At 32.7% G+C, this 26,440-nt stretch overlaps 3 protein-coding genes across 4 annotated transcripts in view; 1 reads left to right on the top strand and 2 right to left on the bottom strand.

Moving 5' to 3' along the window:
- Nucleotides 1-19,559, bottom strand: Ns1 (Nucleostemin 1). 2 transcript variants are annotated; one of them, XM_080151240.1, is made up of 17 exons: nucleotides 19,418-19,559; nucleotides 18,430-18,540; nucleotides 17,895-18,026; nucleotides 15,626-15,751; nucleotides 15,127-15,188; nucleotides 14,224-14,346; nucleotides 13,602-13,680; nucleotides 13,308-13,411; nucleotides 12,815-12,906; nucleotides 11,705-11,829; nucleotides 11,515-11,613; nucleotides 10,925-11,036; nucleotides 10,357-10,520; nucleotides 1,741-1,882; nucleotides 1,248-1,322; nucleotides 624-696; nucleotides 1-223 (listed from the first exon to the last, which is right to left on the bottom strand). In XM_080151240.1, the coding sequence occupies exons 1-17, from the start codon at nucleotides 19,490-19,492 to the stop codon at nucleotides 133-135; spliced, it is 1,785 nt and encodes a 594-aa protein (XP_080007366.1). In that variant the 5' UTR covers nucleotides 19,493-19,559; the 3' UTR covers nucleotides 1-132. The 2 variants fall into 2 exon arrangements, with proteins under 2 accessions (XP_080007366.1, XP_080007359.1); XM_080151233.1 differs by lacking the exons at nucleotides 1-223; nucleotides 624-696; nucleotides 1,248-1,322; nucleotides 1,741-1,882 and adding exons at nucleotides 7,684-7,906; nucleotides 8,308-8,380; nucleotides 9,059-9,133; nucleotides 9,559-9,700.
- On the top strand, nucleotides 3,317-6,352 carry LOC145312382 (uncharacterized protein C15orf61 homolog). Its single transcript, XM_080151623.1, has 6 exons — nucleotides 3,317-3,494; nucleotides 3,569-3,636; nucleotides 4,111-4,193; nucleotides 4,722-4,786; nucleotides 5,416-5,548; nucleotides 6,153-6,352. The coding sequence occupies exons 1-6, from the start codon at nucleotides 3,445-3,447 to the stop codon at nucleotides 6,213-6,215; spliced, it is 462 nt and encodes a 153-aa protein (XP_080007749.1). The 5' UTR covers nucleotides 3,317-3,444; the 3' UTR covers nucleotides 6,216-6,352.
- Nucleotides 19,514-26,440, bottom strand: part of LOC145312155 (tRNA (guanine(6)-N(2))-methyltransferase THUMP3-like) — an 18,690-nt gene continuing 11,763 nt past the window's right edge. The window contains exons 10-14 of the mRNA XM_080151309.1: nucleotides 22,698-22,791; nucleotides 22,115-22,221; nucleotides 21,529-21,626; nucleotides 20,958-21,036; nucleotides 19,514-20,221 (exon numbers count right to left, since the gene is read on the bottom strand). Coding sequence (XP_080007435.1) covers nucleotides 20,054-20,221; nucleotides 20,958-21,036; nucleotides 21,529-21,626; nucleotides 22,115-22,221; nucleotides 22,698-22,791 — 546 coding nt within the window. The 3' untranslated portion in view covers nucleotides 19,514-20,053. The remainder of the gene's footprint in view (nucleotides 20,222-20,957; nucleotides 21,037-21,528; nucleotides 21,627-22,114; nucleotides 22,222-22,697; nucleotides 22,792-26,440) is intronic.

A 26,440-nucleotide genomic window follows, 5' to 3' on the forward strand; every position in this document is an offset into this window, starting at 1 on the left:
AAAAAAATAAGAGGTTTATTCCGGATGAATCCAAATTAGCAAAAACAATGGGTAACAACAGATCTTGACAATCCAAGAAAGAAAAAAATAATCACAACATTCGAAATTTTTGGTGTTACGCGCGATGCATCTCTAGTCTGTAAAATCTGTTTTGAAGTCATAAGCTTCGGCCTTAAGCCCAGAAAATGCAGATTCCATTTTGTTACCCAGCTCTGATCCAAGTCTAAACAAGAAAAAAATTGTTAGAAAAATCGTAATTTCCAATGTCGTGGCTTCGAAACCGATTAATATCCGCTGGATTAGACCCGGTTCTCAGCCATACAATCATGTACAGCATCGTATAACAGACGAATATTCAAATAAAATTAATACCAGTTTGGTAAGCCCATGACTCCAGCCCCTCGGATCTAATAAAACTGGTTTTAACTTTATTTTTTATTTTAATATCTGCAGAAAGCTGTCTAATTCGATGCGATAAATATCTAAACAAATAATATAAAGGATTGAGAGACTGGGCAATTGCCATGATCCTCTTATGCGTTTTATCAAGACTTTAAAACAGAATAAAAACGCTATGTATTCCCCCCCCCCCCCCCAGAAAATGTCCAGATAATTGAACTTACTTCTCGGCACGTCTTCTGTTTTTCCTCATCTTTTTCTGTTGCATTTTCTGAGCCTTCTTCATTCTCTTGTTTCCTAAAAGATAAATAAAATAGTGAACCAATTTCAAAATATGTGAAAAATAGAAAAGTAGTTAAAAAACTGCATAAAAGCAGTCCGACCGCAATGAATGTTCAATACTAACTTATGCTACATATTGATGAAAATGTTGACAAGAAGTTTCAGTTTTCTATCTTTAATAGGAGCCGAGAAAATCACCAAAAATTTATAGAGTAGCTTCACTAATAAAAATAATTTTAAATGTGTGTACTAAGGGAGAAGTAGTTTGTGCTTGTATTGCGTAACATTCGTGAGTTAGCTTTAGCCCTAAACGAGTCTAAGTGTTCTTAATGTTGACCAAACGCATAGTGAATTTAAAAGTTAGAATAAGGGGTTAGAATAAAAAATGAAGCTTTCCCCAAATTTTAAAGAATTTCAAACCATTCGATACTTTTTTATGCACAAGACGTGCAATTAAGGTAAAGAGGAGATATTTCATCTGCAGTAAATCCTCCATTTAATTATGAAATTGCTTTAAAAAGATTTATTTTCTTTGTTGACGACGCTAACATCATGATATTGTTTACCTTCCAGCTTAAAGAGAGGAGCGTCTTCTTCATCTTTTGCTGTGTCTTTCTTTTGCACCTTCTTTTTCTTACCGCCTGAGAAAAAATAAATATATAAGTTTAACAAAATTTTAAGTGAACTTGTTGCAAAACTGCTTAAATAAAGAATACTGTTTAAGGACATAGTTACTTTACATTATTAGGACTTGATCATAGAAAAACTTCGCTTATAACAGTGTACTATGTAAGATGTCCTTGGAATCAGATTCCAAAAATCAGATAAATAGGGTAATTATATCACATAAAAAATTTTGCCAAGAAAATAAAAAACAGTTTGTTTAAAATTGACATACGGACTTTCTGGTAAAGGAATCATCCTGTAAAGCTTGAAATCGGTAGGATAATTCTAACATGTCTAAATTAACGGAAAGAGCCAACCGTTGGCGTTACGGACAGACAGACCAGAATTATAGAAAAGCTTCACTTTTTAAAAAAATTAACCAAAATTACTTACTATCTTTAACAAAGATTTCAATATTTGCTGGCAGGATATTTTCATCATTTTCTTGTTCACTGTCACTCTCGTCACTATCTTCCATTTCCTCCTGCTCTTCCTTGAACTCACCAGCTGTATCTACCATCATGCTGGAGGGAACCTGAATATTAAACTTATAGAAACTTAGACAAAAACTAGCAATAATTATCAGTGTGTGTAAGAATGGATATAGGATATATTGACAGGGAAAAATTTGTCGTAAATTTAGCTTGCTAATATGAAACTCATTCATTAGTCAGTGCGTTCATATAGTAGGAGGGAAGGGGTATCATTATTTTAGCAAGCTGCGAGTATTACTTTTACAGAGTACATGAAAATCTGGTGCAACATCCAAGTAATAATATATCTACTATGTGTAAGTGTAACTATGTGTGTAGTAAATATGAGAGATAAAAACCACAAATATTTGCTTAGCTGCATATATCATTAATATTAGGGTAAATGAGGGCTATTCCGTTCCAAAAAGTATAAATATCTCGGATGTAAGGGTTTATTCTATGTATAAATTTGATCATTAAGGACATTAATCTTTAAAGTAAAAGGTTTATAAATTGAAAAAATTTTCCCTTGAACTTTTCTGCAACCAAAAAACATTAGGTATATAGCTAGGTTAAAAATATATGTTTTAGTTCAAATATTATCAAAAAATATTATATAGGAAAGGTGTTAATTATGAAAATGATAATAAGTTTTTTAAATTTCTATTTCACAGACAGAAAACTTAAAATAAAATTTTATTAGGTATCAATAATTTCTCTTGTTAGTAAAATTCATATAAAAAGTAGGTATTTCACAAACATATGTTTTTTTTGCTGTAAATCTTAAATTTTATGTTAAAATGTTTATAAATAAAAAATTTAGAATAAACAACAGGATAATATTAAAAAATTAATGACTATAACTTTTTTTCTACTAAATATAATATTATAATTTTAACTTGTAGATTCAGTATTACTCAGCTTCTAATCACATACACACCAAGCAGACGAACAGACGTTATTGACATTTTAGATACATACAGCTTCAAGAGGCACAGTTTTATAAAGTTCTCATTTAATTATTACAACGTCCATATTTATATGCTTATTTTTTTAATATACATGTTTGAAAAAAGCTTCATATTTTTACACGTATATAAAATCAACAATTTTGTTAAATATAAAAAGCAAAAAATATTTTGGTAAAAACTTTATAAAACTGTGTCAAGTAGTTTCGAGATCGAGGTCCTAATATGCAGGGGGGAATTTGTTTTGTAGATTTAAGTTTTTCGTGGATTTTTCTTCATAAATAATAAATTAAACAATATTTTGGAAGATTTTTTAATGAATTATTAATAGGAAATATTGAGATCATTGTCTTGTATAAATTGTAGTTAGTTTAAGATTAATGATTTATATATTTTTAAATATATTATAGGAAAAAAATAAATATTTAACCCTGTTATTTCAAGAAAAAGAATCGTCTTAATTATGTAGAAAATTAGAGATTTAATTTGGATTAATGTATTAATTAATTTCTTATATTTATATTTATCCCTGTACTTATTCAGATCTAAACACTGAACGCGGCATTCTTCCGTCAGTGCAAAATGTAAACAAACAGACAATATAATTTTCTTTAAAATAAAAAAAATCTTTGAAATTTATATTTGACAGCAAGAAAATGTCCAAAATACCAAATAAACAAACAATTCTAATTGGAGGAATAAAAAGGTAGCAAAATCTTTTTAAAATTACAATAAAAATTTAAGGAAATTAAAAAATATTTATAATAAATTTTAATTTAGTTTGTTTTATCAAAAGAAAGGATTACCCAAAAGTTCTACAGTTCTATCTACAATGTTGAGAAATTCAGGTACTAATAAAACTACAGTACCACTAGTAGAATTATATAAAATACTAGTAGCAACGTCCCTACCATCTATGAGCCCTTCTAATTGGGCAAGATCCAAGCAGCCAAATATATCCATCAAAGAAAGTATATGAGAGTTCCCTGAAAAGCATATAACAATAAGAGCAAGAATTTCTTAAATCTTAAGCATATACTAAAACACCTTACTATTTTATATTTTAAATTTTTAGGTTTAATAGGTACTACTTATAAAATGAGAAAAAATTTAGTAAATAACTCAAAAATTTAAATTTTATATCTTACACCACGAAACATATTAAATCATAGTAAATGATGGCAGTAAAATATAACATAAAAGAAATTCAGTATTTCCCAAGGATCAAAAGGATAAGACAATGGCTGATTTGTTATTAACTATGTACATCAATTTATTGTCCATTGTTTTATCCTTTAAGATCCCTATGATTATAATTTAAGGTTTACCTTATTGGACAGCTTGGTATGTACCGAGATATCAAATTCAAAATGATTTATTTGCTAAATCACACTTTAATTTTCAGGTAATATTTTAGAAAAGGGAACATTGAGCTGTTTATTACACTAATCTTATTCGTTTGCTTATTAACTTTGGCGAAGTCATTAAGTTAAGTGTTCAAACGTTTCTACCACTAATTTTAATCTACAGAAGGGGCAATTTTTTGTATGATCATTGGGGATGTACATCAATTTATTGGCCATTGGCATATCCCTTTCGATCCCTGGATGTAAATAGCATACATTCTACAATTATACATATCGAAAATTGTATTTTAGAATTTTTAAAAATTATTAGCTTCTAAAACATCATCCCTGCTGACAGTGTTATTGTCATTTAACATTTAAATCTGAAATGGCTAGTTATCAATGCATTGAATAAAAAAAAACTCTAGAAACAGTTAATTTTAAAGTCTTATTTGATTTAAAGATCATCAATTTTAAGAAAATATTGTTATGTAAAAGACTATGATATCATATTTTATGAAAAACAATTGAAGAAAACCGAATTTTAAATTATGTATGATATCAACTGAAAGTTCTATTTGGTTTAGGTAGATGAAGCTAACTATCATGTTCTACGCACAGGAGCTTTCCCATTTATTAAATTCCATTGCAGGTAAATCATTTGATTAATACTAGTTGCTGCCAGGGAGGGAGGGAGAGGACATTGGACTGTAAATTATATAGGCACTCAAAAGCTTATTATCTCATTTCATATGTTTACTTAAAAACTTTGTGTACTTTAATTAAATCTTGACTATCACAGGACCAGAAGGTATATTCCCAAAAAAGAACAAACTTAACGGGTTACCAAGATCTTTAAGGACGAACAGACCGATTTTGAAACCCAAACTAAAAGTCAACAAAGGAACTCAACTAAAAAAAAGTTACAGGTCTAAGATTTTGCATGGCAGTTGCTTTATAGGGGTAAAATATGGAACTGTGAAGAAACGGCGGCGCAACCGCCGAAAACCGCCAAAATTTTTTTTGCCTTTTCTCGGCGGTTGCGACGCCGTTTCTTCACAGTTCCTTATTGTATCCCTATAAAGCAACTGCCATGCAAAATGTCAGACCTTTAACTCTTTTTTTAATTGAGTTCCTTTGACTTTTAGTTTAGGTTTCAAAAAGTGTCACTTTCGCCCCCCCCCTTTGTAAGCTATAAAGTAAAGGAATTTAACATAATATAGAATCTTTTTTTTTTTGACAATTCCTTTATTTAAATTCTCATTTTAGTGATTTTTTTAGTAAAAGGCCAGTAGAAAATTTGGATTTAGAAGATAACTTTTACAACGTGCTAAAAATGTTAAATTTTGGACTACCAACGTTAGCCTATGGAATCTCAGGGCTTTACATGGCTACACATACTGAACAATTAACGGTAAGTTGTTTATCTTTTTTAAATGTCAGTCTTTAGTATCGAATGTACTCTATAATTCACTCGGACAGTCTAAAACGCTATGCTTATGTAATGTATTTCTCGGCTGCTATTTTAATCTAAGATGAATTGCTGATTTCTTTGGTGCAGTTGACACTTTCCAAAATACATCCACTCTACAACTTTCTTGGTCCGTCGGTCATGTTGCATATAATATCATTCTTTCTCTTTTTTATGACCACTGAACATCTGCCCCATATCACCCTTTTTCTATCCATGATTAGCCTGTAAATTGCTTCTTAAGGATGTTGTCATACATGTTCTTATATTCTATTGACAAAAGTTTTATCTTTGTACAAAAAAATAAGACTAGAATGAAAAGTCTTAAAAATGATGTAAAGTACTGTATTTTAGACAATTTTCCAAGAATAATAAAATAGAAGCAGTTTTTAGATTGATATTTAAATTTTTCATTTTACTATTCATGAAAAGCTGTTTATATTACAATGCGATGAATTACTATTCTTAATAAAGAAGACATTCCATGAAATATAACAACTTTTAATAATATTTATAAAAAATATAATTTTGTATGACTTCTGTTTAGGTAGACGGACACGATATAACAATATTCTTTTGGTATAAAGAAAACAGAGCATCACCAAACTAAACAGACGAGAAATCAAGAAGAATATTAATAAAGGAATTTAGGAAGATAATTTAGAAAGAATAAAATAATTATTTTTAGTACCTATACATTTACATTTTTTATATCTGAAAAAAATTAATAAATATTTCTCACTATTACATTCTTTCAATATTTGCATCATACATGTGATTAAAGTAAAAGAATAGAGGGGACACGAGCTATTATGTAACTCTAACCACGTGGCGGGGACACTGTGCCGACTTTCAATTAGGTCTTTGAATATCAGTTAATAGCAGATCAAAAAGGTCCCCTCCATTTGGGCGAGGTAGTTATCTGGGTTATACACATCTAATCTTGTATATTTATTTTCACGTGTTTAACAATTCGGATCAAGTCAAGCTGAGTATGCCAATAGCCTGTTTTGGCACACGCTACTTGACTTGGGGGAATATTGGCATACTCTACTTGACTAGGGGGAATATTGGCACACTCTGCTTTACTTGGCGTAATATTGGCATACTCTGCTTTACTTGTCAAGATATGCTTTTTCTAAAATTTGAAATAATTTATGTATATATACTAGCGGCTCCACCACACCCCCCTCCCCCCTCGATGTCTCTTGGGGCATTTGAGAGAAGGAGAGAGCTGAAAATATCCTTTACATTTAAGTTTTAAAAAGAAAAACTATTGTAACAAAATCATGGTATTTTAAAAGACCAATATGAAGCTTCATTGAAAGAAGAACCATAACAGTCCATTGATTAGTGAGATCTTTTATTTTGAAATTTTAATGGTTTTAGGCTAATTTTCGTAACTTTTCTACTACTTGGAATAGAGAGCTCCTAGATGCTAGGGACACAACTGCTAGTTTATATATTTTACGTACATAAAGTAGTAAATTTGTAGGTTAAATTATCATATCATAAATCGGAAAATATGTTAAATTCATCTTTTTTAATTTTTTTGTTATGCTGCTTTGTTTGCTAAACTATTGGCATACTATGCTTTACTTGATGAAATATTGGCATACTATGTTTTACTTGGGGGAATATTGGCATACTATACTTGACTAGGGGGAATATTGGCACGCACTGTTTTACTTGTTGCCATTGGCACACTCAGCTTGACTTGATCCAACAATTCTAAGTATTTAACTTCTTACTATGTAAAACACATTGTGGAAACTGATGTTCTTCTGCACCCCTTAAAAACTAAATAAAATTTTCAGTAATGAAATATTTGCATCTTTTGAATTCAAAGCTAAACTATTCTGATTAAAACCAACTTCAATTTATCCAGATCCACCCTAATCTATTCTTAAACTATCCAGCTAAAGTCCCCCCTAGCAATAATTTCCAGATTTTCATCGACTCCAAAATATTTGGTTAAGCTGAATTATACTAGTTTCGACAAAACGAATATTTCTTAATTATAGAGTAAAACATCCATAAAGGAAACTTCACAAAAATAAAAAAATGCGATTGTTCAAAAAAAAATAAGAGGTTTATTCCGGATGAATCCAAATTAGCAAAAACAATGGGTAACAACAGATCTTGACAATCCAAGAAAGAAAAAAATAATCACAACATTCGAAATTTTTGGTGTTACGCGCGATGCATCTCTAGTCTGTAAAATCTGTTTTGAAGTCATAAGCTTCGGCCTTAAGCCCAGAAAATGCAGATTCCATTTTGTTACCCAGCTCTGATCCAAGTCTAAACAAGAAAAAAATTGTTAGAAAAATCGTAATTTCCAATGTCGTGGCTTCGAAACCGATTAATATCCGCTGGATTAGACCCGGTTCTCAGCCATACAATCATGTACAGCATCGTATAACAGACGAATATTCAAATAAAATTAATACCAGTTTGGTAAGCCCATGACTCCAGCCCCTCGGATCTAATAAAACTGGTTTTAACTTTATTTTTTATTTTAATATCTGCAGAAAGCTGTCTAATTCGATGCGATAAATATCTAAACAAATAATATAAAGGATTGAGAGACTGGGCAATTGCCATGATCCTCTTATGCGTTTTATCAAGACTTTAAAACAGAATAAAAACGCTATGTATTCCCCCCCCCCCCCCCCAGAAAATGTCCAGATAATTGAACTTACTTCTCGGCACGTCTTCTGTTTTTCCTCATCTTTTTCTGTTGCATTTTCTGAGCCTTCTTCATTCTCTTGTTTCCTAAAAGATAAATAAAATAGTGAACCAATTTCAAAATATGTGAAAAATAGAAAAGTAGTTAAAAAACTGCATTAAAGCAGTCCGTCCGCTATGAATGTTCAATACTAACTTTTGCTACATATTGATGGAAATGTTGACAAGAAGTTTCAGTATTCTATCTTTAATAGGAGCCGAGAAAATTCCCAAAAATTTTTAGAGTAACTTAACTATAGTAAAAATAATTTTAAATTTGTGTACTAAGGGAGAAGTAGTTTGTGCTTGTATTGCGTGAAATTCGTAGTCAGCTTCAGTCTAAGTGTTCTGAATATTGACAAAACGCATAGTAAAATTAAATGCATATTTAATAACACCTAGACTTAATTATCGCTTTCGACTGAAGCTAACTCGTGGATTATACGCAATACAAGCATAAACTACTTCTCCCTTTATTATCAAGTGAAAGTGAATTTAAAATCAATACCCATCCAGCGTATACTAACAAAGGGGCTAGCATAAAAAATAAAGCCTTCTCCAAATTTAAGGGATTTCAAACCATTCGATACTTTTTTATGCACAAGACGAGCAATTAAGGTAAAGAGGAGGTATTTCATCTGCAGTAAATCCTCCATTTGATTATGAAATTGCTTTAAAAAGATTTATTTTCTTTGTTGACGACGCTAACAGCATGATATTGTTTACCTTCCAGCTTAAAGAGAGGAGCGTCTTCTTCATCTTTTCCTGTGTCTTTCTTTTGCACCTTCTTTTTCTTACCGCCTGAGAAAAATTAAATATATAAGTTTAACAAAATTTTAAGTAAACTTGTTGCAAAACTGCTTAAATAAAGAATACTGTTTAAGGACATACTTATTTCTTACTTTACATATTATTAGGACATGATTATAGAAAAACTTCGCTTATAACAGTTCACTATGTAAGTTGTCCTAGGAATCAGATTCCAAAAATCAGATGAATAGGGTAATTATATCACATAAAAAATTGTCAAAAAAATAAAAAATCAGTATGTTTCAAATTGACGTACGGACTTTCTGGTAAAGGAATCATCCTGTAAAGTTTGAAATCGGTAAGATAATTCTAACATGTCTAAATTAACGGAAAGAGCTAACCGTTAACGTTACTGACAGACATATCATAATTATAGAAGAGCTTCGCTTTTTTAAAAATCATCCAAAATTACTTACTATCTTTAACAAAGATTTCAATATTTGCTGGGAGGATATTTTCATCATTTTCTTGTTCACTGTCACTCTCGTCACTATCTTCCATTTCCTCCTGCTCTTCCTTGAACTCCCCAGCTGTATCTACCATCATGCTGGAGGGTACCTATATATTAAAGGAGTAGTTGCATGAAGTGCATTTCAGAAAAAAAATTATGAGCATAAGTTACAAGTATGCAATGAAACTTAAAATAATTTTGTATTATTTACAATAAATAACAAACAATTAGACATCACTAAATTAGTCGTCATGTTGTTTTTCTGAAAATGATCCAGCTATGTAAATTGCATATATCACAAGAATACGATTTTAACGTCTTAATATTTTTCAAACCACATGGTAGAAGCTTAAAATTCTTTCAAATATATGCCCTATAGATGTAGTTTAAGCCATTGAACAGGAAAAATATGCAGTTCACGAAATTAAAATTGAAATGCATTTCGTGCATTTTTTTCATGCATTGAATTTGGGTTGAAACTTTTATATAAGAGGGGGGATGGGTGTGACACTTATTAAAATCAAAACTAAAAGCCAAACTGAACTAAAAAAAGTATAAAAATTTTCAAAATTGAAAAAAAATATTTCTAATGTTTGAAATATTACAATAGTCAAGTGAAAATATTAATTGTCTTGGGTTATTTCCCAGCAAACTAAAGGGATAAGACAATTGACGGAAAATGCTATACATACCCAATGATGAAAAAGAAGTTGTGTGGCGGTTGATTACGTTTTAGAAATTATCAACACATAAAATAAATCACCTCAACAGTTTCGCTAGACTTCAGCTTCGGTAGATGATGAAGATTAATTTCGCTGTCCAACTCATCCAGAGCGAATTCTGTGGCAAACTGCTGCACAATTTCGGCGCCAAGATATGCTTCCGGGCTGTGCTGTTCCGGGGGGTGAGTGAAGTATTTGATTTTTCCTGAATATTCAGAAAGATTAATGGATATAAGAATAGAGGGGGCACGAGCTATATGTAACTATACCCACAGGGTGGGGACCCTGTGCCGACTTTCAATTTGGTCTTTGAAATATTATAACAGCCAAGTCGCTACAAAACTAGGTGAAGGGATGGAGTTAAGGAATGGATTGGGGAATCGTTATTTTGCCCAGCAACAAGTTTCTAAATGATAATTAATCCATCAGCGACTAAGCCTCAAATTTAAATCCGTTTATATGATTTGAATTTTTAAAAGAGGAATTGCCATATATAAGTTAGGTTAAGACATCAAACTGATTTTTAAAATTCTAATTGTACCTAGTGTTTGTATCCCTATGCATTGAAAACTGTTGTCAACTATGCAAATATTTTAAATAATATCCTACCTGTATTCCAGTCCTGGAGGATTTTTCTGGCGGCCACGTTTCTGTCGGGAATTCCACTTCTCATAAGCTTCCCCATGCGAATAGCCATCAATGCCAAAAATTCTGCAGCATCCTGATTAGAAAGTTAAGATAAAGTTTAGCACCTATACAAATAAACAGTAAGTTAAGAAAAGCGTGCAAAATAAATTGATGATTTAACATTTTTTTGCTGCAATAGTCCAACAGAATATTTTTTGAACTAAAGGTGCTTGTAATATTTTAGATAATCCAGTACCATTTCACTAGTGGCTTAAATCTTGTCAAAATAGCCTAAAACCATCCCGGACCCTATGTGACGCTTTTCTCAACTGGAAAAATTAATCGGTTCGGTAGTTATCAAAATTTTAAGCTTTCAGACAAAAAAAAGTTAATACTTTATATAACAGGATTTCACTGCAAAAAGGCCAGCAAACTTTTCTACTGAGTAAACTATATTGTTATTTATCCTGTAAACAATCAAATCGTACAACTCTTATGAAGTTGGCACTTAACTAACTTTTAAGGGCGGACTATTATATTTATAGAGTAGCTGCACAGCAAATAGTACTTACATTGTAGTTTGATAGCTGATATTTAAGCATAAGGTGCTGTCTGGGAACTCTTTGCAGGATGGCCATCACAGGAGTTAATGGATCCGACAGAGTTTCTACCTACAATACAATACAATCAAATTTTCAAAATTGAAAAAAAAAATTCTAAGAGGATAATACCAAAATAATAATAAGTGATGTTACGTTTTACCTTAATTGCATTCCTCAGTGCAACACTAGCATCCGTCTTGTTGCCTCCTGCCATGACCAATCCAGGACAATCCAGCAAGGTGACCTTTTTGTCCAACTGGACCTCCTGCATGCTCTTCGTTACGCCTATATAAATTAAAAGTTATTTAGGAAATTGGGAAATATTACAAAGGGGGGAGGCGGATGTGCCACTTTTTTAAACCAAAATTAAAAGTCAAAGGAACTCAACTAAAAAAAGAGTTACAGGTCTGAGATTTTGCATGGCAGTTGCTTTATAGGGTTATAATATGGAACAGTGAAGAAACGGCGGCGCATCCGCCGAAAACCACCGAGAAATTGCAAACAAAAATTCGACGGGAAAATGCGGTTTTCGGCGGTTGCGCCGCCGTTTCTTCACAGTTCCATATTGTACCGCTATAAAGCAACTGCCATGCAAAATCTCAGACCTGTAACTCTTTTTTTAGTTGAGTTCCTTTGTTGACTTAGTTTTGGTTTCAAAAAGTGGCACATCCGCCTCCCCCCTTTGGCTATTGTACGGAACTAAACTATTGAATAAAAACAGACAATATCTCGTTTTAGGGGAACATTAACCGAAAATTTGAAGATTTTTTTTTGTTCAGCAAAAAAGGTAAAGACAAATATAAGTCCTTTCAGGGAGGAAGGGGATATTGAGCTGCTTTTCCACAAGTCCCCAAAGTCTTATAATAGCGTTTTCTTATTCGTTGGCTCAACAACCTTGGGAACTTTTGGTTTTTGATTGATTGGTTCATTAAATTGAGTGTCCAAACATTTTAATTACTAATTGTAATCTACAGAAGGGGTAATTATGTTTTATCATTATTGGGAATTTACATCACTTTATCGCCCATTATCTTATCCCTTTAGATCCCTGAAGTCCATGTATCACAGTATATCCTAGATAAAGATTTCAATTCTTCAAGATTCATCATACCTGGTGTTGCGCCAACAGTGCAAGCTCTCGCTCTTTTTAAACTAATATTATACCTGGTGTTGCGCCAACAGTGCAAGCTCTAGTTCTTCTTAAACTAATATTATACCTGGTGTTGCGCCAACAGTGCAAGCTCTCGCTCTTTTTAAATTAATATTATACCTGGTGTTGCGCCAACAGTGCAAGCTCTCGCTCTTTTTAAACTGTTAATCAGAGAACTTTTACCAACATTGGGCATTCCAACAACTCCAACCCTAAAAAATTACAATATTTATTTATAACATCGTATTATAGAAAGCTATACGCGTATATTAAAATGAAAAACTAAGATTTGAACCAGATTTGTTGGCTCAGATGGTCTCACAAAATGGGTTACAATTTTATAATTTTTTATTGTAATATTCGTGAAAATTGTTTGTGGTCAGATGCTATACATGATTTTTCAGTAGAGCTCAGAACCGGTTCTAATTCAGCTGATTTCAATCGGTTTCTTAGCAATACTGGAAATATAGTATTTTGTAATTTTAATGGTAAAAGAAAATGTGACTAATAATATATCCAATTAAGCTAAAAATTAACATTTAGTATCATAAAAAGAATTTACAACAGTGTTCTGCTTTGCAGTTAAGCTCTAAATATATTCTAAAAATCTTACTTGATGGCAGTTTTGATGTCCTTGTTTCTACAATAATTTCCCAGCAGTGACAATAAAAGATCAGCACCAACACATTTAGAGGTTTTCAACTGTTGTTCTACATCCTAAAGCATTAAGTTGGATTATTATTAAAAGCAAAGCTACTATAATTTTAAATGTCCGTCTGCCCCTATGAGACGTTTATGGGAAATGTAATTTCTTCGGCCTCCTTAAATGATAGACGGCTGAAACTTCCCGGAGCTAGTACAGCGGATATTAATCGGTTTTGAAGCCATACTGGAAATAAAAATTTACCTTCATGTTTATTTTAGCTTGACCAAGCCTGCCTGATTGTTGTGTGGATGCTTTGAAAGGAATTGTAGGGTACTCATTTCTAAATAAAAATTAAGACTTATAAATAGGTAGATTATTTGTACATTTCAGCTGTTTTAGGGGAGGAGAGCCTTAGTATTTGATATAGCAATAGAGATACTCAAGAGACATATTGTCTAAATCAGTCAATAGGAGAATTCTGCTTTGAAAGGAATTGTAGAATATTAGTTTCTAAATAAAAATAATGATTTTTTAAAATTTTTAGATGTCAGCTGTTTTAGAGGAGAAGTCATAGTATTTGATTTAGCTCAGATGGTAAGAGTTCTTATTTAGCATGTAAGAGATATAGATAAAGTAACCAAAGTCTCCCCTTCCCCCCCCCCCCCCCCCACCCCACTGGGCAGCGATTCAGTTCCTACTTCAATTAAGTCTTTGAATATCAGCCAATAGCGTCGGAAAAATAAAAAATACCAGATAATAATATCTGCGAAAATTTTAACATAGTCACTACAGAGCAAAAGCAATGTGTTAGCAACTAAAAAAGGTCCTCACCACTTGGGCCAGGTAGTTGTATGTATTATACTTATACATTTGTTATACCAACCTTAAATATTTCATCCAGGCCAAAAGATTTTCTCTGGGCACAAGATCCGCCTTATTAAGTACGAGGACAAGACGTTTTCCCGCCTTACTGCCGCTCATCACCGCCTCCTCTACCTCTTTGCATCTGCGGACAACCGGATAATTAAGTTTTTAGTAGAATCCAGATTTCATAAGTTTAAAATTACACAAGATTACTTTTTCAAAAACTTAAGAAATAAGGGATTTGTCTAAATAAATAGCTAACAATTATTTACGTATGATATTCAGGATAAGCTATTATAACGACTATTTTAAACAGAATAAATGATCATGAACGATAGAAAAGGTAACATTGATATACTAATATTAAAACAAAATGACAACATACATAAGTAGCTAAGCACATAAAAACATAAGAACGGACAAAGTGAGTTAGAGAGCAGAGGTGGATTCTTAAAAAAAATTGCCCCACTAATCGCTTAGTGGGGCAAAATTGTTTTCGTGAAAAATCCACCAAAACCACATTAAAAATCTACAAAAATTAAACAAAATCATAGAAGGGTTATTAACATAAGATTTTATTTAATTTTTGTAGATTTTTTATGTGATTTTGGAGGATTTTTCACGAAAACAATTTTACCCCACTAAGCGATTAGTGGGGTAATTTTTTTTAAGAATCCACCTCAGATGTTTAGAAAAGATTGGGATTTATATCTTTTGAAGCATGCTCGATAGACAGACGGACAAAACAATGTATAGACTTCAAATGCATATGTCATTGAAATGTTTACTGAAAATTTCAGTTATATATTTTCAATAGCAGTCGAGAAAATCACATTTCCGCCATATTGTTAAGGACAGACGGACACACAGAGTGAATTATAGAGAAGCTTCGTTATAGAAAAAGCTTAATTTATCCACGTTCCTAGATCCCATGGGGTCTCTGGCGTCTAAAACTTCCAAAACTACGTCGGCAGCTTCGATAACCTATATTAATTTTAATTTTAACACTTCATATTTAGTTTGTGAAAATAATATTTTGTTTCTATAGTAAGAACTGAAGACTAGTTAAACGTCAACAGGTTTGTCTGTCTGTAAGTCAGTATCTTAGGTATGTACTCGTTCCGTGAATTTTTCGTGTAAAATAACCAGGGAGTGGGGGGGGGGGGACACTGGGCTATTTTATTACAGTAGCCCCCATCCAAAGTCTTTTAATAAAGTTTAGTATTAGTTCGCTTAATAACTTTGGGGACTTTTATTGAATTTGATTTTTTGGTTCGATCATTGAGTGTCCAAACGTTTTACTCACTAATTGTAATCTGCTGAAGGGGTAAATCTGTGTATTATCATAGGGGTTGTAAATCAAATTATAGGCCATTGTCTGATCCCTTGAGATCCCCGTATAAGATAACTTTATATCAAACCTTGCGGAACTCCTTGTAGTAAGCCTTTGCTGACTTGTCTGAGAGTCCCTTCTCCTGTGCAGACATTTGGATGCCCTGGGACTTGTCGAATAGAGCTGACTTGTGTTGCGCTTTAGCTACAAATCCCTAAATAAATATCACTCAATTATTTTAAGTTGTTGAGCTGAGATTAAAGTAAAATAATAGAGGGGGCTAGCTATACGTAACTCTACTCATAGGGTGGGGACCCTATCCCGATTGTGTATTGTAACTTTGAAGTCAACTAACAGCAACAGAAATATAAACACAGCCAAGTTAATACAAAAGACCAGAAAGCAATTTGATATCAGACGCAAAGGACTTTCACCCCCTTGGGCCAGGTAGTTGTCTGGATTATACAAATATACAATACATACATCTATACATCTATACTTATTATCTTTTATTGATCTGAATAATAGGGTTTCTATTAGGGTTTGGCCGGATACTTTTTTGGCCGGATACCGGATATCCGGCTGATTTCAAACACCGGATATCCGGCTGATTTCAAACGCCGGATATCCGGTAACCGGCCGGATAACCGGCCAAATTACCAGATACTAAAGTACCAAAAAAATTTCTTCAGAAATCTTATATAAATTTACATAAAGTTAAACTTGTTCAGAAAAAATGTTCTTCTAGCCTTAATAATAAGAAAATTATAGCCATTTAAAATTTAAAAAAGCAGAGATTTTTGGTGTAAAGTATAAAAAATTATAGAGCCGGATATCCGGCCGGATAGTTTCAATATCCGGTATCCGGCCGGATATTTAAAATGGCCGGATATCCGGCCACACCGGATATCCGGCCCAACCCTAGTTTTTATATATGAGGATGATATGAAACTATAGGAAAGAAATGTTTTTACTGGATAGTTCCAACTAATAATTGCAACATTAACCGCTAAGTACTCCTTCTATTTAACCCAAGCAAATGTAAAAACATAAAATGAAAAGTAGGGTTGGGCCGGATACTTTTTTGGCCGGATACCGGATACCGGATATCCGGCTGATTTCAAATGCCGGATATCCGGTAACCGGCCGGATATCCGGCCAACGTCGGATATCCGGCAAATATCCGGTTATCCGGCCAAATTACCGGATATCCGGCCGGATAACCGGCCAAATTATCAGATATTAAAGTAGTAAAAAAAAAATTCTTCAGAAATCTTATATAAATTTACATAAAGTTAAACTTATTCAGAAAAAATGTTCTTCTAGCTTCAATAATAAGAAAATTATAGCCATTTAAGATTTTAAAAAGCAGAGATTTTTGGTGTAAAGTATAAAAAATTATAGAGCCGGATATCCGGCCGGATAGTTTCAATATCCGGTATCCGGCCGGATATTGAAAATGGCCGGATATCCGGCCGGATATCCGGCCACACCGGATATCCGGCCTAACCCTAATGAAAAGCATGTCTTTCATCGTCATTTTATAATAGAGAGGTATGTATAATTTTTAAAGTTTCTAAATGTGCCAAAAACTTAGTTTTACGGGATCTCTTAAAAGGACTCTCCACAGAAAAATCAACTTTGGATTTTTGAAAATCTAACCTGAAACTATTATTCTCTGTTCAATTTTAGGCATTTTTTGTTTTTGTGGCATCGCGATCGAAGCCCTTTGAAAATTTTGTCCGCCGCCTATTTGTACTGCCGCTATAACAATATATACTACACATTCCTCCACTCAATATATGTTTGCCGCTAAAGAACATTTGCTCCATTGCAACCGGCCGCTCTACGATTTATCCTCTTCCTTGACTGGACAATCCTGCCGCCTCCATTTTGTGTTCGCCTCCGCCAAATATAACCATCTTTTGCCGCAGTTGCCGCATTCATCGCCCTTCTCCGCCGCTACTCCGCTATACATTGCGTACGTCGCTATACACAACACCCCCAGCCTCTATTTAATTTCTGAACAAGGGAGAGGGGAGCATGTATTAAAAAGCGATGAATAGCGGAGTAGCGGCGGAGAAGGGCGATGAATGCGGCAACGGCGGCAAAAATAGAAGCTAAAAATCACTAAAGCAGCACAAATTAAATGGCGGGAGGATTCACTTAAAGGAGGTAAAAAATTTCAAAGGGCTTCGATCGCGATGCCACAAAAACAAAAAATGCCTAAAATTGAACAGAGAATAATAATTTCAGGTTAGATTTTCAAAAATCCAAAGTTGATTTTTCTGTGGAGAGTCCTTTTAATAGTTTATCTCCCCCTTTACTACAAAAAAAAAGTTCGAATTTCTAATTACCTCTAAAGATAGGCCTTCAAGCAACTTGGTTTTATTTTGTTTTGCTTCTTTCTTCAGCTCTTTCAGTTCAATTCTTCGTTTTTCTTTTGCTTCGGCTTGCTTTGCTACAACTAGTCGCGCCTCCGCGATGACCTAAATTAAAAAATAATAGTCTAAATAGTAAGGTTATTTTTTTTCTGAAGCTTAAGATTTTGATAACTATTGAACCGATTGAGTTTTCTATTTTGATGAATTTTTTCTCTTTATTTATATTTACTTGTGGCTACTACTCTAGAGGCCTCTAGGGGAAATATAAAATGTTTTCTTTTGAACCTATGTTAATATCAGCTGTTAACAAAAAAAACCTATAAGACCCTCCCAAAAAATAGCCATTAACCTATGAGAATCTAAAATGTAAAGGAGAACCGTATCGATTCTTCAGTAAAACCAGATAGACAGAGATCCTGTTACTTTATAAGAAGAAAGACAGCTATGTAATGCAAGTATGGTTTCAGTTTCCAGTTAATTTTCGTGAACAAGTCAATGAAGTACAAACCCTGTCTTTGAATGGACAATCATTGGGAACTCCCGGGTCTTTCTTGGACTTCCTGTACTTTTCAGGATGCTTCTTTGCGTCCCTTTTCTGTTTTCTATTGGCCTCACGAACCTTCAAAATGACATATTCAGTAAATATGATGGTTAAACGTTAATTACCTATAAGAAAAGGAATGTACACGTACAGTATACGTTACAAAAAATGACCGGTCTTTAAAATGGTCTAGCCCCCCCTCTAATAAAATTGTAACCCCATTTTTTCAATTTTTGTGTATGTGAACTTTATATACATGTATGTGTTTGTTGCGGTCAATTAGATCAAAGAACATTTTCCTACAAGAAAATATTTTAAAAAGTCAAAATTCAACCTAGTATTATTTTCAGTGAATTTCACTTAAGCCAAAAAATCACATAATAAAATTAATTTTAGCATAGGGTTTGTTGAAAGTTTTATATTCAGCATAAAATTCTGCGTTCATAGACACCTTACCCAACTTTCTAGCTCTCATACAAATCATTTAAGGCCCAAAAGTATGTATCGAGATCTCAAAATCTATGATTTTTCGCCTTAAGTAAAATTCACTTAAAATATAGAATCGGTTGAATTTTGACATTTTGAATATTTTCTTTTATAGCTGAATGTAGGAAAATGGGTTTTGATTTAATTGACCGACTTAAACACCATCATACATGTATATAAAGAGCAACATACAAAAAATAGGGTTACAATTTCATTGGAGGGGGGGCTAGACCATTTTTAAGACCTGTAATTTTTTGTAACGTATACTGTATATATATATTACGTGGATAATGTGAAAGGGGAATCTTTAAATTAGGCTGCTAATATAGTACTCAGATATTGGTCAATACGTTCCTCCATGGTGAAGGGGGGGAGGATGGTTTAATTCTTAAATTAGCCAGCTGGGACAAACGGAAATCAGTAGGACCCTGGTCGACAAGTAGCTGGGTTTCAATAATAAATCACTGACCTTTTTGGCAATCTTGACACGTAGCTTGGTGCCGACTCTTTTCGACTGTGCCTTCCATTTCTTTCCTGGACCCATTTTTGCAAATTATTTATAAACCTGAAAGTAATCAAAAAAGTATAGTATAACAGGTAGGTACTTTTTCAAGAGAAATGAATATTGCATCCTTTTTCCGTATGAAGATATTTCCATCCAGGGAGGTAGGGGACATTAGAATGTTTATTACAATAGTCCCCAAACTTTTATAGTAATGTTTTCTTATTCGTTAGCTTAACAACTTTTGGGACTTTTATTAAAAATCGATAGGTTATTTCATTTAGTTGAGTGTCCAAACTTTTAAACCACTAATATTCAGAGAGGTAATTTTGTATATCATCATTGAGCCGTTGAAGGCAAGATAGTTCTAATTCAGGTACAATATCCATCCGTATTTATCCAATGTAATTTCTTTTTATAAGTTGACAGTTTTGTTTCCTCGGAGATTTTTAAATTTTAGCAATAATTAAAATAATTTGAAGGAGTGGTTAATCGTTCTCATATTAATCTTATTTATACAATGCAATTTTTCATCAACTTAAAAAAAAAATGTTAAAAATAACAATAATAAATCACAGTCTCACAGATATATAAATCATCACATTACGACTTAATTTTCTTAACTTTTGGTGCTTTAGGAACATATAAGTCAGCTGTTCTATTAAATAGAAATACAAGTCCTTTTAATCCGCCAATGTTGACACCGAAAAATCTGCTAAGCTTCCAATATTTGTTGATCTGGTTAAATGTTTTGAACATTGAGGCTTTGTCCTGAAAATAAAGATTATTTTTATTTATTATTCTCTTTATCTTTAAAGTTTTGTCCGTCAAGACCTCACTAACAGCTTCACATAGCTCCTAAGTGATTTTAGGCTATTTTCGTCAAATTAAGATCCCCTAGAATCTAAGGCGAAGTCACTAGTAAACTTAAATTACTCTTTAAACTTTTAGTACTCTTTATTAATTTATTTTTCCCCCTTCTCACATATTTTTTATTTACCACCCTCCCCTTCCTTAGCAGGGTAACCCGTGCACGTGCAGAATTTACAACCCTATATTTTATAAGTTTTGTGAGTATAGCTTTCAATTTGCCTGTATCTGGTCTGACCAGCCTGGCCAAGATTATAACCATACTTTCCTACCTGTGTGAGAAGTATATCTCTGCCTGTATCTGATCTAACTAGCCTGGCCAAGATATTAAATACACTTTCCTACCTGTGTGAGAAGGATGGCTCTGCCTGTATCTGGTCTAACCAGTCTGTCCAAGATAATAAATACACTTTACTACCTGTGTGAGAAGGATGGCTCTGCCTGTATCTGGTCTAACCAGCCTGGCCAAGATTATAACCATACTCTCCTACCTGTGTGAGAAGTATAGCTCTGCCTGTATCTGGTCTAACCAGCCTGGCCAAGATTATAACCATACTCTCCTACCTGTGTGAGAAGTATATATCTGCCTGTATCTGGTCTAACCAGCCTGGCCACGATAATAAATACACTTTCCTACCTGTGTGAGAAGGATGGCTCTGCCTGTATCTGGTCTAACTAGTCTGGCCAAAGCGTTCATGGTACGTGGATACAATACTCTATATTTAAGGTTTATGTTTATTTATTACAGTAAAGGTTTAAAAGGAAAATCATGTGCTTATTAAACACATAATCCTATATTATTTTAATTTAGAAAACAAGGGTGACAACATCCATAAGTAGCAAAGTACAGACAATAAGGATGGACATTGGACAAACGAACCAAGTGCGTGATAGAGCAGACTAAATTATTAACAGGAGGGTCATTGGTAGAAGGAATCTTAAGAATTATAATTTAATTGTCTATCGTGAAATACAACCGAGAAAAAATCATCCCCCAACTAGCATAAATTAACCGACTGATAGACGGACAAAGAGATTTATAGATTAGCATCGCTACAAAAAGAAGCAGCTATAATATGAAATTGTTTAAGGTTGAAAGGGTGCGCAATACAATTACAAACTAAGGACGGAAGGGCGAACTTTTTTCTAAAAAATTTAGGGGATCCTATAGTTGAGAAGAAATGAAATTTGAATGAACAATAACATTCCTATTATCAGCTTTAGATCCGCTTCTCCGTCCAAATGGAAGATCAGTAACAATGACATCTATACAGCCGTCTTTAAAACAAGGATTTACTGCATCCCCCTGGAAATTAAAAATATTTTAAAGTGCAAGAATTGAGATATGAGCGATGGTTCAAATTAAATTTGAATATTAACATAATCCTTCCATAAATTAAAATTTTCACAACAGTAACTTTTATAAAATAAGTTGAAAGGGGAAAAATATTGCTTATTTTTAATTTACAATTAAGTATAATTGCAAATATCTTTTTAAAAACATTGTAAAGTTTATCCTCTTAAAATATTTGGTCCTAAGACAAACGCAGGAGTGACAAATGTTCTACACACTAACCTAACCTATTTTAAATCGTAGGTTTTGCATTTTTTTTAATGCCTAACCCCTGCGAGAGGTTTGTTTGCATATTCATAACTTAACCTAACCTAACCTGTATAGAAATACGTAATTCACTTAATATTTTAGACACTACGACGTTTGTCCTGGAACCAAATATTTAATATCTTTAGCACTGTAATAAAGAGTTCCTAAAACTTTAAACATAAAGTAAGTACCTGAAAGCAATCCATTAATGGTGGATATTTAATTTCAGTATGAACAGATGTGACACCTGTCATATTTGTGCGACACCTCTTGGCTCCTTCAGCATTAATTTCACCTCCTTAACAAATAAATAATTGCAATTAGTTGGGTTTTGAAACTCAGAAAGACCAAAAAAAAGTTTTTTTTTAAATACCTTTTTTCGGTAATTTCAACTCTTTTCTAGGACCAGGAGTAATATTTGGAATTATCCTCTTAGGCTTTTTTTTCTCAATTTTTATTTTTCTGTTACTTTATTATGAGAATTTATCAATATTTTTAAAAAATCCCTAATAATCTTTAAAAACAATAAAACCCAAAACCACGGGTTACATAAAAAAACCAATGGGTTGGGTTATTTTAAAAACAGGTTTTTTCCAACCCTTTCCTAGAGGCATCTAAGGGCACGTAAATGTTTTCTTTCAATAAGATCAGCTGTTTAACAAAAAAAAAATTTTTTCCACTAGATGGGGTTAGTTATGTTCATCCGTTAGCGAGATCCTTTTGTACTTACAGACAGACAGAGATCCTGTTACTTTATTATAAGGAAAAACTAACCTAAGAAAAAAGCACCAGTATTTAAGAGAGCACCCTCTAGTGGTATAGAACCACCCCCACACATGGGATCAAGAACAACCTCCCCAGGTTCTACCTAAAATCATTTATTATAGGTAATATGTAGTGGGTAGGTATACACGCTTTTCCTCAATAGTTTAGCGGATTTAAAACCAACACGCATCAAGCGGTCAATGGATCTTATAAATATGCACATTTGCAGAATCAAAACAGGTTTTACCTAAGTTGTATCTGCTCCTTCTTCGTGTCTATAGTATTTCAAAGATTTTTAATAAAAATATGTGATTATTTGACTTTAAAATAACCTTTAATCAAAAATCATCTTATAGTTTAAAGCTTGTAAATATAATTTTGTCATATTTGTTGAGGCTTTAAAACAATATTTTTAACACTTCAACACTGCATATTTAGGATGTATAACAGTGGTTATTTTATGCATTATTAGTGATATAAAAAGCACTAATCCTAATTGATTAGATACTTAGCCGTTTATTACACAAAAGTCTATCTTTTCTGTTCTAAACCATTTTGAATTTTATATGGATAAACTTTTGATATAATGAAACAGCAAGTAGGTTAATATATGACACGAAAGGTTCATTTAAAAACATTACTTTAAAAGATATACTTGAATACACTTCATTTACTATTTTATTACTTAATAGTTACTAGGTAAAGTATATGCTTTTTAATTTTAATTGCATTAAAGTTGACAAAAATTTGATAATGATCATCTGATATGTTTTGTATGTAAACAGTATGTATTTTATCTGTAGCTTAAGATTTCGATAGCTGATTTAGTTCTACACTCTAGGAAAGCTTCACGTACATAGGACCCAGGATGGGTTCAGGCTATTTGATTTTTAGATTCAAGTCTCTGGATGATTTTTATGCCTTACCCCTTAGAAAACAGACCAACTAAATGCTAGGGGCACAATCGCTTTTTTTTATATAGAGATATATATAGTGTATTTTAATTTAACTTCAAATTAATGTCTGGTGTATTAAAGATTATTTAGCAATTGAAAACAATTTTTATTTAATTTTGTATCTTATTTAAGACATGGCAAAACCTTTTTCAAATGTGATCATAATCTACATAGGTCAAAGATTTTGGTCGTTGTGGATCTATAATTATAATTAAAAAAAAACAAGACTTTTTCTGATGCTTGATTTTAATAGTAAAGATTTTCTTTATTAAGGATTGGTCTGTCTGTCTATAACGGATAGCTCTTATCATTAATTTAGACCTTTTATAATTGTCCTATTGATTTCATACTTAACATGGTTATTCCTTTAGTAGTAAGGTACGATTTAGAAAGCATAGCAATTCTACAATAAGTTTTAAACCTTTTTGTAATAAATACTACAACAAGGTACAACGTTATAAACGAGGCACATCTATAATAAAGTCCTAAAAATGTAGGAATGTCCTTAAACAGTATGTTGTATTTTGCAACAAATTTACTTAATAGTAAAACTATTTAATGTATAAGAACTATTCAGTTTTTAACTAATTAGACTATACTTATTAATAACTTTCCTTTGATATAATCAATTAAATGCCTAATTTCTTCAACAATCTATTGTTTATGTGTTTGATAACTTATACTATTGTGTCTTTCATACAAAATTCGAGTGTTTAATTGCTTATTGTTTCTATATAAACAAGAGATGCAAAACAAGGATGAAAACATCCATAAAACCAAGCTATGAAACCGTAGGACAAACGAACATTATTAATTGTAAAGTTTCAGAACTGAATAATCAGAATATAAAGGGAGAGGTCATTTTCTAGTAAATTCCGTAAAGGTGTGTGTTATAAGGCCTAAAAATAGTAGTAGAACGCTAAGGTGCTCTAGATATATGTATTCCCTATTGAATAGAACAATAGGGAAAAAAAAAATTTTTTTTGATTACCATACCTGGAAATTTTTTTAAAAATACGAAATTTCTATCAAACGCTTTGATTTGCTCAAAGTGACATAAATTAACCCTAAAAACGAACCTAACCTTAATTTTCTCAGAAATCATTTGATCAATAGAGTTGATTTCTTGAACTTAAGCTTTAATGAGTATGAACATCTCATGGTTTCGAAGTCAACCCTCTACCCCCACCCCCTAGCCCTCCGGGGCTAAAAAACCCTGGAAATGAACCTAACCCTAATTATCTCAGAAACCATTTGATCTATAGAGATTATTTCTTAAATTTAAGTTTTTAAGCTTATAAACTTACTTATAGTTTCGAAGTTACCCTCCTGCCACCAACCCCTAGCCATCTGGGGCTCAAAAAAAACCTGGAAATGAACCTAACCTTAATTATCTCAGAAACCATTTGATCTATAGAGATAATTTCTTAAACTTAAGTTTTTATGCTTATAAACTTACTAATAGTTTTGAAGTTACCCTCCTGCCGCCAACCCCTAGCCCTCTGGGGCTCAAAAAAACCCTGGAAATGAACCTAACCTTAATTATCTCAGAAACCATTAGATCTATAGAGATGATTTCTTAAACTTAAGTTTTTATGCTTATAAACTTACTTATAGTTTTGAAGTTACCCTGGAAATGAACCTAACCTTAATTATCTCATAAACCATTTGTTCTATAGAGATGATTTCTTAAACTTCAGCTTTTATGAGTATGAACATCTCATGGTTTTGAAGTCAACCCCCTATCCCCACCCCCTAGCCCTATTAACTTACTTATAGTTTTGAAGTTACCCTCCTGCTGCCAAACCCCAGCCCTCCGGGGCTCAAATTAACCCTAAAAATTAACCTAACCTTAATTTTCTCAGAAACCATTTGATCAATAGAGATGATTTCTTGAACTTAAGCTTTTCTGTTATGGTTATAAACTGATTTCTAGTTTAGAATTCATCCCCCTGCCACCAACCCCTAGCCCTCCAGGGCTCAAAAAAACCCTAAAAATGTACCTAACCTTAATTTTCTCAGAAACCATTTGATCAATAGAGTTAATTTTCAATCTTAAGTTTTTATGCTTATTAACTTACTTATAGTTTTGAAGTTACCCTTCTATGGCCAAACCCTAGCCCTCCGGGGCTCAAATTAACCCTTAAAATGAACCTAACCTTAATTTTCTCAAAATCCATTTGATCAATAGAGATGATTTCTTAAACTTAGGCTTTTATGCTTATAAACTAACTTCTAGTTTAAACTTAAAAGTAACGTTAAGTTTAGGAGTCATCCTACTGCCGCCAACCCCTAGCCCTCTGGGGCTCAAATTAACCCTAAAAATTATCCTAACCTTAATTTTCTCAGAAACCATTTGATCAATAGAAATCCTTTCTTAAATTTAAGCTTTTATGCTTATAAACTAACTTCTAGTTTAAGATTCAGCCCCCTGCCACTAACCCCTAGCCCTCCGGGGCTCAAAACTCCCTAAAATGAACCTAACCTTAATTTTCTCAAAAACTATTTGACCAATAGAGATGATTTCTTAGACTTAAGCTTTCATGCTTATAATCTATCTTTTAGATTAGAAGTCACCCCCCCTGCCCCTAACCCATAGCCCTCCGGGGCTTAAATTAACCCTAAAAATGAATCTAACCTTAATAATCTTAAACCTTCTATTTTAAACTTAAAAGTAACGTTAAGTTTAGGAGTCACCCTACTGCCGCCAACACCTAGCCCTTCGGGGCTCAAATTTACCCTAAAATTGAACCTAACCTTTATTTTCTCAGAAACCATTTGATCAATAGAGATGAT

Source organism: Acartia tonsa, chromosome 1 (assembly GCF_053477335.1).
Source record: "Acartia tonsa isolate MP-2025a chromosome 1, ASM5347733v1, whole genome shotgun sequence".
Classification (NCBI taxonomy): Eukaryota; Metazoa; Arthropoda; class Copepoda; order Calanoida; family Acartiidae; genus Acartia; species Acartia tonsa.

What these genes read in the sequence shown, in the direction of transcription:
- Ns1 (XM_080151240.1), bottom strand. Translation starts at nt 19,492, where the DNA reads ATGGGTCCAGGAAAGAAATGGAAGGCACAGTCGAAAAGAGTCGGCACC. An exon ending in AAGCTAAAATAAACATGAAG is followed by an intron (nt 13,412 to 13,601) that starts GTAAATTTTTAT and finishes TTAATGCTTTAG; the next exon opens with GATGTAGAACAACAGTTGAA. An exon ending in CACTGTTGGCGCAACACCAG is followed by an intron (nt 11,830 to 12,814) that starts GTATAATATTAA and finishes TAATTTATATAG; the next exon opens with GCGTAACGAAGAGCATGCAG.
- LOC145312382 (XM_080151623.1), top strand. Translation starts at nt 3,445, where the DNA reads ATGTCCAAAATACCAAATAAACAAACAATTCTAATTGGAGGAATAAAA. An exon ending in CTAATTGGAGGAATAAAAAG is followed by an intron (nt 3,495 to 3,568) that starts GTAGCAAAATCT and finishes ATTTTAATTTAG; the next exon opens with TTTGTTTTATCAAAAGAAAG. An exon ending in AATCACACTTTAATTTTCAG is followed by an intron (nt 4,194 to 4,721) that starts GTAATATTTTAG and finishes TATTTGGTTTAG; the next exon opens with GTAGATGAAGCTAACTATCA.